The following is a 12,535-nucleotide window of genomic DNA, read 5'->3' on the forward strand; positions in this document are numbered from 1 at the left end:
GGTAACCACTCAAGGTAGGAAAAGTTTTTGATAATCATCAGATTGCTCATTTCATTCTAGCTATGTTAGAGTTTTGTTTAGCTGTGTACACTAGAACAATATGTACTACTACTAGGATATTCCATCTTCCTGAAAAACAGGGAGGTAAATTACAGCACATATATATTATATATGCATCACATATAACATCCAGCAGCAGAATTAGAAAAAGGCCATTCTGATTTCATAAGGAAGGCAAGACAAAAAGAAAAGGAAAGGACAGAATCACACCATGTTACAGTCAGGTGGGGAGATGGAAATTATACGGTACAAAGGAACAAGTAAGTAAAGGACTAAATGATTAAGATGGAAAAACAAAATCAATATGAGTTACATAAGGAGGTATTAGTAACTGGACATGAAATTCCAGTGAGTCACATGAAATACCTTGTGTTCCTTTCATGGATATCACCTGGTGAATGGTTTTAAGGGTGAAGTACTACACGGTACAACATATCTCCATGTTGAAAATCGCAGTTGTTTAATGGAACTTGGTAAGTTAAAAATAAAATTCTTATGCTTACAATTCTTACATCATGGTAAGAGGGAACTTCTCTGAGAAAAACATAGAATTATTCACACTAGAAGCAACAGAGCATGCTGCCATTGTTACCAGTTGAATGTTACAACTGCTATGTCATGTATTATTAAAATTCTTATAATTTATTTCTATAAATAATAGGGTTACAAATCCTTCCTAGTGGCTCAGTGGAGAAGAACCTTTAAATTCACTCTGTATTCTGACCTATATAAGCAGGGACTGATGGAGAATTAATTATTTCAATTCTGGATTCAGCAAAACAGAAACCCATTAAGAAGCCCAATAGCATATATAAAGCTTCTAGTGAACTGTAGGAAAGTGGAAGGCATGAGGCTTGCCATCCAGCAAAAACATGCTATTTAGGAGGACTAATGGATAACTATCATAACTAAACCTTTGACAAACCTTCTCAGACACAACAACAATTGGTTGAATTTAGATACAGCTGATCAAGAAGTGAGCAGTAAAAAAACCAAACTTGCCAAAGCCTTATTTTGGTATTTAAATATCTCAGTTAAGGGACGAGCACTTTGTCATACGGTGAAGTTGCAACATGGGAAATTCTGATTATACCTTAGGGAAAAAAATTACAATTATGTAGTCAAATATTGGAACCGCTGCCTGGAGATTATGTGGAAACCCCATTAAGGTAACAAAAATGTATGTGGACAAAGACCTGAGCAACCTGTTGGCCTTGCTTTGAGTAGGGGGGTCGGACACCCAGACGGCCCTCTGAACCTAAATTATTCTGTAATTCTATGAAGTATAGATAAAAAAAAAAAAAAAAAATTATTTTTCTTGTAGATCTCAAAGAAGAGATGCACGCTGCAGTTCACGAACATGAAGATGAAAGCTTGTCAAAAATGTATGAGTCAAAGCTCCAAAGCTGGGAAGTGTCCAAAAAAAACCCAGAACAAACCACCAAACGAGAAAAACCCCACCAACCCAATAACAATTTGTTTTCTTCTAAAATCCTAAAGGGAACTGGATGCAAAAGAAAATTTTCAGAGCAACACCAGCAGTCCATGGGGGAAGCAGGAGAATATAGCAGGACAGGACAAGCCAGGACTCTTGAAATTGTTAGAATGGCCTAAGAAATCTGATTTGAGCCATCATTCACAAACTCAAGCTAGTAACCTTTAATTTTAGTACTGTTACTTATGAGAACATCCTTTTCCTTTGCATCTCTCCTCTGAATAAATTGCATACGACTTCATACTGATTAACAAATGTAGTAAGAAAACTGAAAAGCTCTAAAATATTAGAGGAAAACAATACAATTTATTTTGATCTAAAGCAGTTTGTGTCCCCTGCCCACTTTTTGGTGAAAGCCTAAAAGAAGCTTTATACTCTGCACACCAAGATGGAAGTATTAGTTAAATTCTGTTATAGTATAAACTTTCTGACCTCCACCATGTTGAGGCACTACTATTTATACTTCTGCCTCAATTCCATATATTCAAGACGTATTAGAAGACATCAAGTCCATAAACTTTTCTGACCCTTTTCTGCTTCTTAGCTCATTAATGCTGAAATCTACTAATCTAACGAATGAGTGGGTGATTACCTCTTGAAGAACCCTCTTCATTTTCAGAAGCAATGTCTTTACAGCTGTGCAATCTTGCAGCATCAATCTGAAGGGCAAAGACTCAATGCCTCCACCTTCTTCCAGACCAGTAAAAGGCCACTCCACAGATGGGCTGCCAGCCAGCTGGCTAACACGAGGGTACCTGGCTTCTCCTTGGTCTACCTCCTTCGACAGCTTCAGAGACAGGTTCCTTACAAGAGAAAACAGAAAGATCAACACTGAAATATGAAGAAGAACTCAATAATTTTTGGCTTTTAATTCCTTGAGTTCAAAGACACATTACACATTCACTTTTTGAGCCTGCTAGCATGAATGGCCTTTATAATATACATATACCCATATGGTGTTAGCAATAAAATATGTATTTATAAATTTTCTACAGGAATTGAAGCCATGGTCTATCCCACACCCTTAAAGAAAGCTATTTTCTTTAAACAAAATATCCTATGGGCAAGACTGCTACAGGCCTATTTTATTTCAGTTCAGCTTGATGAAAAAATGAATCTGTCATGTACTTTCAAAAGCTAAATCATATTCTTCCATATGCTTTGGGCTTAGAACTCAAAAAGATAAGAAAATTGCCAAAGAAAATACTCCTTTCTGGGCTGGCCCAGTGACATAAGATGAACCTGCTATTCTATAAAATGGAATTTGAAATTTAATTGCTCTGTAAGCACTGTGAAGTTTAGTTACCATTGAAGCTACTTATGCAGAACATGAAACAAAACAACATTAAGTTGTAGTTTAGAATCCATTTAAGACAATAGAATGATTCAGAAAGAGTTTGATGGACTTTGGAAGTAACAGAATACTATTACTTTGCTGCATACATACTATCTTCCTTTAATATTAGAGCAAGATACCTATAAGACTTTGCCATACTGGAGCAAGTCCAACGAAGACCAACAAGATGGTGAGGGGGCTGAGGTGTGCAATAAATGAGGAGAGGCTAAGAGAGCCAGCTTTGCTCAGTCTGTCAAAGAGAAGGCAAAGGGAATCTCATTGCTGACCAGAGATATGTCCCCAGTGAGAGGGTGCGGAGATAATGGGAGCCAGGCTACTTTTAGGGAGGCACAGCAACAGGATGAAAGGCAATGGACAGAAGCTGGAATACAGGAAATTGTGACCAGATGTAAGAACTTTATTTGCTTACTTACTTATTGCCATGAGGGTGGTCAAACAAAGAAACAGGGGCTCAGAGGTGCTGTGGGACATCCATCTTGGAGATATTCACAACATGATGGGGCAAGCCACTGAGCAACCTGCTCCAATTGGATGTGCTTTGAGCAAGAGCTTGGAGCAGAGACCTGCAGAGGTCCCTTCCCAGCTGTGTCATTCCATGACCTAGAGGTCATAGAATCAATCAGCTGAAATCAGCCACAATATGCCAATAGTTTAACAGTGGAAAAATAATTTAAATAGAGATTACTTGACATTTTGGTGGAACAGAATGTAACTAAAAACACTAAGAATTTTTCTGGCATGAAAGCATTCACAACTTTAATGTTGCACCTATCTTCTCTTCAACCAGCAAGGAAAAAGGGAATGGAGAATAAATCTGAGAATGTGGCTGCACTGTGCAATAGTGGTATACTAATTATTACTCAATTACAAAAGTGTTGTAACAGCAATGCATTACATCCATATTCATACTAAATTAATTCACTACAATTAAAGATGTTAGCACAAGCGGTGAAGAAAATGACAATTATTATTAATTTCATGTACAGTTCCAATTTTCTGTTCCATTTGAATTTTCATGCAACACAAAACTGACTCTGAATTTTAAGCATGGCCATAATTCAGAAGGACAAAGAATATTTTTCTACATGAAATTTTCCTTAGTTAACTTTGGTTTCATAGGAACCACATACAAAAAGGGATTAATGTGATTTCTCAAGGCAAGCAATTCCCATTGCCATACTAACAAACTGGAAATGAGCCTGCTAGAACTATCCTCTTATGAATGGTGCATTTTCATATTTTGCAAGCTCTGTAATGTGCAGTAGGGAGGACATGATCAAGAACTGCACCACAGAGATCACGGATATGGACAGATGCTCATGATGGCAAATGGAACTAAAATTTTCTAATTCAGGCCTTTCAAGACTCTCATAAAACAATGAAATTAATCTGTTTTAATTTTTAAATACATTGAAACAACTTTGTGAGTAGAATATTTTGCATCCTTTAAAATAATAATCTGAGGTGGATGGTAAAGGTGCTTCTGACTAAAGGTTATTAAGCCACTGCTGATTCATGGCCCTTATTAAAGAAGCCTCAGGAATAAATCATGCAGAGAAAAAACAACTTTTAACTGAAGTTTCATAATATAGGCCACTTTTAAGGGTTTATAAAAGAAGCCATATTCAAACTATTGGAATCTACACTTGAGTAAGATTTATGTAGCCAGAAAAGCACATTATTTAAATTGAGTAAGATGAAACAAGGTCCTCTTTTTTTTCCTGCCCAGTGCCTGCAGGCAGGGAGACAAATTATTCTTTAGAATATTCTGCATGTTCCCCTTGCGAGTCCCACCAAAGTTTTATCTTCCTCATGCTCCTGAAGAGTCATCTTATGTGGGTAACATCCTGACACTGAGAAAGGACCAACTTAAGACGTAATGCCTCCCAGAAGTCTTTTACAGCACGTTATCAGGGATAGCCTGGCATCAACAGCAGTACCCTGCTGCCCCACTAACGATGAAACAAGTAGTATTCCTGGAGAGTTATCATCCTCTCTTACAGGGAAGAGACACAGTATTTATGTATAAGACATAAATATACTGGAAATACAGCAAGTCTTAATTTCAGCTGACGAAAATACCTTCAATTACTTCAGTGAGCTTTATGTTGGCATCACACTGCTCAACACACAAAATTACCGTCTTTTCAAATACAGAACCTTGTACAAGTATGAAAAGCACCTTAATAATATATCGCCATTCATGGTCATAAGAGTTTAAAACCCAACTCAATTGCTACTGGAAAATGGTAACTCAGAGTTGGTTTACAGTGAGCATTCAAATCATACAGTATCTCTGAACTATCTGAGAAGAATGTAACTGATCTGTGACAGAAAATCTCTTCACTGTCTGATATGACTCCTGCTCACTGCAGGAAAAAGCTCATGTTAAATTCATTCCAGAACTGATATTTCATCAAGTTCATTATTAACAATGTCCAGGTGGTCTATTACAGTATTATTACGGTAATCCACTGCAATTCATTCAAAGCAGCAGTAGAGATTTTGCAAGGAAAAAAAAAAGTTCGTACTAAAATTAGAAGTTTCCCCTTACTAGTAAAACACCTCCTTGCCTCTGAAGTTGGAAAAGGGGCTGGTTCCTCGACTGGTAGTGCAGGAGCTCCTTACAGATGGCAAGCCCCCTCCACCTTCCAAAGGTGTGTTTCTTGTAATAAAAACATTTCACAGGCAAATGTTATCTGCAACAAACTTCTGAAACCGTCAATAAAATGCCTGTACAAGTCCATATTAATGACTAAGGACAATGTATTTCATTTGAATGACAATATTAATTCTATAATATTATCAACATAAAATATTTCAGAAAGTAACTTCGTCACTTTTAAATATATGGCTCCAGTCTGAGCTCTAAATTTGCCTGACATACACACACACTTAGGCTATGTATCTACTTTAATAAAACAATACCTGAAATTGTTCCTGGGCACTAGAAGTCAGTCAGTGTTAAAGCACTTCCGAATTGGCGTGACCCAAGGCAGCTATCACTCTTTCAAATTATTCCCTGGCATAGTTTTATTGTCAGTACAGGCAAATTGGATTGGGCTGCTCCATTCTGGATTATATCAGCGGTGCAGATGTGCACTGAAGAACCATCCCATGTAGATGTCACCTCAAATCTCTGAGCATGGCTTTGGAGCCAAGAAGCTCCAAGCTTGAGATGTGAAAGCCAGCCAGACTCCTAAGCAAGAGAAGAACTAGTATGTTTTGAAAGGTCTGAGATGAACTGTGGATGCAGTGGCAAATCGAGTGGTAGCAAGCTGCTCTTGATTTCCTCCCAGGTACTACAGACTTCACTTCCCAGGTAACAAGTGGTTCTCATATTCTGTTGATGAAGATCAGACAAAGTCTGACAGATGGCATACTTCAAACGCTGCCCAGTCCTCTAGATCAATGTCATAGGGAAACAGGGTAATTCAAGTTGCTCAAGTGGTGTCAACCTAAAGCCTGTGGAATACTGTACAGGTGCATGTTACATCTAAGGGGACCACAAACGACAACAGAGAAAAGCAAGCTTAATGTCAGTAGAATTACTGTCATCATACAGTCTGAAAATCCAAAGAAAATTTCTTACAAACTTGTAAATGTTAAATAGGGTGAAACCTGTGCAACTTGAGGGTAATTTGGGCCTTCTGGCTTGTTTCCATTTTATCTGGACATATCCACTGAACACCATGAACGTATTTCCTCATTCTAATGGATACAAAAATCAGAAGCTACGATATCCGCATTTAACAAAATGGTAGTGCCATTAAGACAGAGTTCTATTTCAAAAGCAGTCTTTAATGAAATAGTGAGATAGCATTAAAATAATGAATCAGTGACTTTTAGCATTTTAATAGCCTCCATAAATCCAGTGCAACTGCATGTTAACTAACTGAGGAAGAGAAAATATTGTGCAGCTTCTTTCAAAGCTTCTTTCCCTTAACAAAGTGGAACAAGAACAACTTTCTTATTCCAAAGCATCTTTAAAGGGTTTTACGGCAGAGGGGGCAAGGACCCGAAGATTTGCAACTTGAGCCAGTTTGAGTTATTCTTCCCTTCTTACTAATCCTCAGATCAATGAATTGAAGAGCTTATGGTAATTTGAACTTCACTTACATAAAGATCCCCAGATTATGTGGAGTTTAATCTTCTTAGTTTTCACCAGCAGTGCTCAAGACATTGCTATAGCAGAATTAGCCTAAACTAATACGATTGGTCCCATGGAGTCTGCACTTCTTGATACCAGCTTAACAGAAGAGAAACCAGGTAATGCTGTGGGCATCGGGAAGGCTCTGTAAGGAGAGTAATAGACCCCAGCATCTATGGGAAGAACTGAACAAACCTTCTTTCTTCCCTGAGGGCATATCTTCCAAAGCAGGGACTTAGAAAAAGCCTTAAATCACTTACTTTCAGTGTTTCACTGTGCAACTGTATGTGTGTATATTCACATATAAATACATCTTGTGTTATATGTATTTTTATGTATGTATAGTTATAAAATTAATATACATGCTTTTATATAAATGTATATAAATTTGATTTTCAGAAATATTTCACCAACAAACATCTCTTATTTGTCCATAACTTGGTCCACCAGGAAACATATGCCTTTTTACACTACAAAAAATGTTATTAGCTCCATACCGAGGTTATATCAGAAATCATCCTGAAATCCTCTTTGATACAAATAGAGATAGCCTTCAATCAACATTTTTTTTCTCCCATCCAGAACTTTCTTTTTTCTAACCAACAGCGAACACCTGAAAGGGATCTTTTTCAGAAAAATCACCAATTATTATTTTGAGAAAGGTCCTTTAGTTATGGGTCATATAAGATGTAAAGGAACAATTACTTCTGATTTTTAGAGAAAAATCTACCCACTGCAAACACTTCCAAAATTCAGTTCAAAGCACTCTGTGGCCCTCTTACAATGATGTACACATTACAGGTAAATCCTACAATCATCCCAGATTGAATCTTAATCTCTGAGTATTCTGTTACTAATTTCACTTAGTAAGAGACATGTTCTGTCCCAAACAGTTTACAACTTAAATATATGGACACATTTTGAAAAAACAGAAAGGCCTTTCCCCATATTTAGCAGAACTGAGGCACAGACTTCTAATAACATGTTCCTAAATATTCCAACAGGCATATCAAATAATTTATGGCTAGGTGCCTAAATATCCTCAAGCTCCAGTCAAGGAGGATAAAAATTGCAAAACTCCTCACTCAGTTCTGAAAATGCAGCCTTTGCAAAACTGAGAAGGTAAATAGGTAACCGGAACATAAACACTTGGCTAGTTACCCATGTTAGCATTCTTTTGCATCAAAATTTACACCTCTCTCTGTCCCACACAATTTCTTGATGTTACTGCTGTTCCAACAAAGAACGCTTCAAAAGTTATAGAGATGACACCTCAGAATATTAAATCCCACCATGTCATAAGGAACATTTTGTTTGACATTTTACAGCTTTTAGAACTATGTGGCATTTATTGGTACTCTGATGCTATGATTTTTCAAGGTCAGCCTTTTAGAAAAATGATGTTCAGAATCTGTCACTATTAAACTATGCACCCACACACAAATGTGCACACAAACTCTAATGGCTAGTGCTGCTGTAAGTTAAGAGACTATCAGCCTTTTCCATTACAACCCTTTTTCTTTCAAAGGTTTATATCACAGCCATAAAGATTTCCTTTGGGCTAGAACCTGGTGATCATGAAATATGGAATCAAATTAAAATAGAAAAAAAAAAAGGAAAAGAAGCCCTCCATTTTTCAGCTGCAGGTAAAATACAGCTGATAAGGGCATGTCAAACATTTCTTTCCTTTCTCTAAATGCTACAGGAGTCAAGAGCTCTGTTTATATCCCCTGATCTAGCACACAAAAACACAACACTTGAGATTTCAGTCCTCTTTCTCCTGGAATCTATTAGGAAAATTTAAATGCGATACAAATAAGATAGTGTAACACCGTGCAGTAATCGGAAAACATCCAAAAATAGCTGCTTGGAAAAGACTGGTGGGGCTTATTCAATTTCAACTGGTAACAGGACAGTAGGAAATAAACAGAAGAACCAGGAGAAGTACACAAGGCTGGCTGGGCATTGAGAAGTTGGTAGAGTTTGTCTTTTTAATTTTGATTTTTTCAAAAATTCAGCAGGGGATCATTCTTGGGACTATTTTACAACTAGTATACAAAATGTAAAGTGCAGCTTAATTACGCACAAAAGCAAGCACTAACTCACATTACATCTTTGGTTGGGATATAAACAAAAGAAGGCTTACCTTTTATTTGGACAAAGGATAAATCTACCTGCAATCCTTGCAGCCTTTGTAAACACTATGTACGTCGTACTTCTGACTGGACACTGCCTCAGCACAGCTAAAAGCTAAAGGCACTTGGTGTCCCCTCCAAATCTCACTCCAAATGCACTCCACAAAGCTGACCAACTCAGCTGAACCAGAACTAGAATGACAAAATTTTGATTTAATCTATTAAAGATGACAGGCATTCAAGCATGCCCAGAAAAATAAATCTGTTTTGCCACTCTCACCTTCCAGACCAAAACAACATTTCTCCTCACCTTTGCTCTCTGCTCTAAATGCTTCAGTCTTGCTTCTAGAAATTGTGCAAATGGAACATAAAATTTCCAAGTTTTTATGAGGATAAAAAATGTTTAAAAAAGGTGGAAAATCATGATGGATATTGGGTATGATGACTGCCTTCCAAGAAGCACAAGAAGTTCACTCCTTTCATTCAGTTACCAAATTAGTTTCCCTTACTTAAAAACAAATTGCTAAATACTTCCTACTACAGGTCAGCATTTTTTGCTATCACAACTTTTCAAAATTCTGCTTAAAAGGATGTATATTCCAAAATAAAATAAAATATTTAAGCATTTTCTGTGCCCATTAAGAAGCTGCAGAACTGTTAGTATAGACTTCAGGAGGATGATAGGTATGTTAAGAGGTAAAGTTAAACCCACTAAAAGACAAGAGGACAGCGGGGTTTGCAACAAATATTTGCTTAGTCCCTGGCAGAATTCACAGACTTGAGTTAGAGACGTAAGATGAACCTCCTATGAGACCAGAAAATTCAGTGGAAAAATCATACACTCTATAAAGGAGACAAGCCACTCACTTTGAGTCCTGTTTGACTTGGTCTTTAGATATTTGGGAAGCCCCTAACCGCGCTATTAGTTTGTAAACCAAGATATTATCTTGTGCTGAAGCTATTAACTCTTAAGAATACTTTTGTGAAGAAAGCAGGCAACGTAGTATACCTTGTGTTAGCTAAGTTCAGCTGAGATGTATAATAGTCAGTTTTAAGGGTCTAATTAATATTTACTAAAATATTAGTGGAAAACCTTCAGCATTCTGCTTGCTTTCCTTAATATCCCAGCCCCTACCTGCCTTCTTCCTGGGCAGGCAATTCAGGGAACTCTTCCTGGATTGGGTCCAATTACAGAAATGTCCTGGCTTCGGACCATGCCAGGGCTTGAGAACAGAGACAGAGATCTAAATAATCATCCTATGGGTTATCATGCTATAGTCATTCCTCCACTAACCAAAATGTGCACGCCTACAGGACTGGATGGCAGCTGAATGCTAGGGACTAGAAAGAAGAGACTAACAGGTTAGGGGAGCTGAGCAGTTAGACTTAAGTGATGCCTGGTATGACAACTAGATAGTTAAAACTCTGTGAGGGTTCAGAAGATTCCAGCTAGTAGTCCTAAAATTTATCATTAGCTCTGTACATTTTCGCACAGTCCCCAACATCAGTAATTAAAAACACAGCTTTTTGACTAAAGATAACATTCAATACTCTTTAATGGAGTCAGCACAATGGACCTTCATTTCGGTGAAAGTATATGATTAAACAAGTGCATCCCTCCTCATTGCCCTCTTCAACAGTTTAAGAATAATGAGTAGAAAAGAGTTGTGTTTAAATTCAGAGGATACCTTCCACCTACTTTATGCAGGGAATTTGATTAATATGTTAGGAAGAAACTGCAACTTTAAAACCCTTCCTATTTCATTATCACATAAAATAGTTGGAACCTAATATTATTGTTAAAAGAGCTTTTATGTTAAATCCTCTTTTATGACTAATAAATGAAAGCATGTAATGGATTTAGGGATATAATTTATAAAGAAATCCAGAACATGCATGTTACTACATATCCATTCTGAAAAGACAGCAATCTACTAGAGCTTTTTTAATGTTTAAATTGGATTCTTCTATAAGGTTTTTAGAAAACATTATGGAATTAATCTTTTTGAAAATTTCCAGTTCCACTGACAAACATATGAACAGCCACAGTGACTTAAAAAGCCTGTTTTAAACAAAAGTAACAAAACGACCAATACTAATGAAATACACCGGGGTTTTTTGTGAAGTTTGCTTATAAAAAACTTCATGCAGTTCCTGCCACAGCAGTTGTAAATACTGCGTTTTCTTGTTAGCTGAGTACTTGCATATATGTGTCTATGTACGCACGTGCATACAAGTATCTGTTTTATATTATCAAGGAGACCCAGAGAATATCCCGAGTTGGAAGAGACCCATGAGGATCGCCAAGTCCAACTCCACACAAGGGAACCTAAAAGCTAAACCATATATCTAGAGAAGTTGTTGAACTTACACAAGAGAGCAGTGTTTTTAAGCAAGAAGTGAGAAAGAAATCTTCCCCAATCCATTCACAGATGTGAAATCTGTTGTTTCATGATTAACAGTTCCTGGCAGACTTCAGTGCAACATAATATGTATTTTTCCCACAGTTAAATAACATACACTCTCTGGGCTCCAGCCAAAACCGACTGTAAATGAAGTGTAAAGAAAATTCCTTTTAGATTAACTGCAGAAAAGCTACCCAAGAACTGTAGGTCTAACACTTCAAGATAAACCATTAGCTGTGTCTTGTCTATGAAGACTGTCAGGTACCAACGTGAAGTAAACAGCTCACATCAGGATGTATGTCATCTTAAAATGTACGAAAGAGACTGGGAGCTTCACAAGCACAAAGAAGCCCCAGGAACCACCCGCATTCCAGAGGCTCAGAGCCTCCCCATCTACCCCGAACACTGCACAGCTCGACGCATCAACTTACAAACACTGCCAATGGCATAAATAGAGGCCAATAACTTATTAAGAACAAACTCCCAGCTATATATGCGGTTGAAAGCTTGTAAGTTGTGGAACCCCTGGGGTGTTATTTGCTTTTGAGTGTCCCCTCAAGCTACCAGAGGGCTTGTATTTATTCAGATGGGTTTCACTTACAAGGCAGGTGTTGCAATGACTGCACTCAGATTTTAATTAGTGATATGAAACCCCTCCAAAAGCACATGCTCCATTTTTTAAACAAAGGCATTAGAGACCAAACAAAAAGAAAGCAATAAACTAATGTGTAAATTAACCTAATTGCTTTGTTCTTACATGACAGAATCAATCACTAACTGCCACAGAAATTGTGTGGTGAAACTAGACCATCTACAAGAGATTTCTCTGCCTCTGACAGTACGGTCTTCAACATTTTTTGTCTTGATTGTCAATAACACGTTAAAAAATCATCAGAATATTTAGTTTAATTTGGCTAAAACACTGCAGTAGCA

The 12,535-nt window shown here is 37.3% G+C and overlaps 1 protein-coding gene across 6 annotated transcripts in view; it reads right to left on the bottom strand.

Annotated features, from left to right (window-relative positions):
• CCSER1 (coiled-coil serine rich protein 1) overlaps positions 1–12,535 on the bottom strand; it is a 735,398-nt gene that overhangs the window by 451,561 nt on the left and 271,302 nt on the right. For all 6 annotated transcript variants that reach the window (XM_075090839.1, XM_075090838.1, XM_075090840.1 and 3 more), the window contains exon 6: positions 2,148–2,358. In XM_075090839.1, the coding sequence (XP_074946940.1) occupies positions 2,148–2,358 (211 nt within the window). The remainder of the gene's footprint in view (positions 1–2,147; positions 2,359–12,535) is intronic.

Source organism: Phalacrocorax aristotelis, chromosome 4 (assembly GCF_949628215.1).
Source record: "Phalacrocorax aristotelis chromosome 4, bGulAri2.1, whole genome shotgun sequence".
In the NCBI taxonomy this organism is placed as follows: domain Eukaryota; kingdom Metazoa; phylum Chordata; class Aves; order Suliformes; family Phalacrocoracidae; genus Phalacrocorax; species Phalacrocorax aristotelis.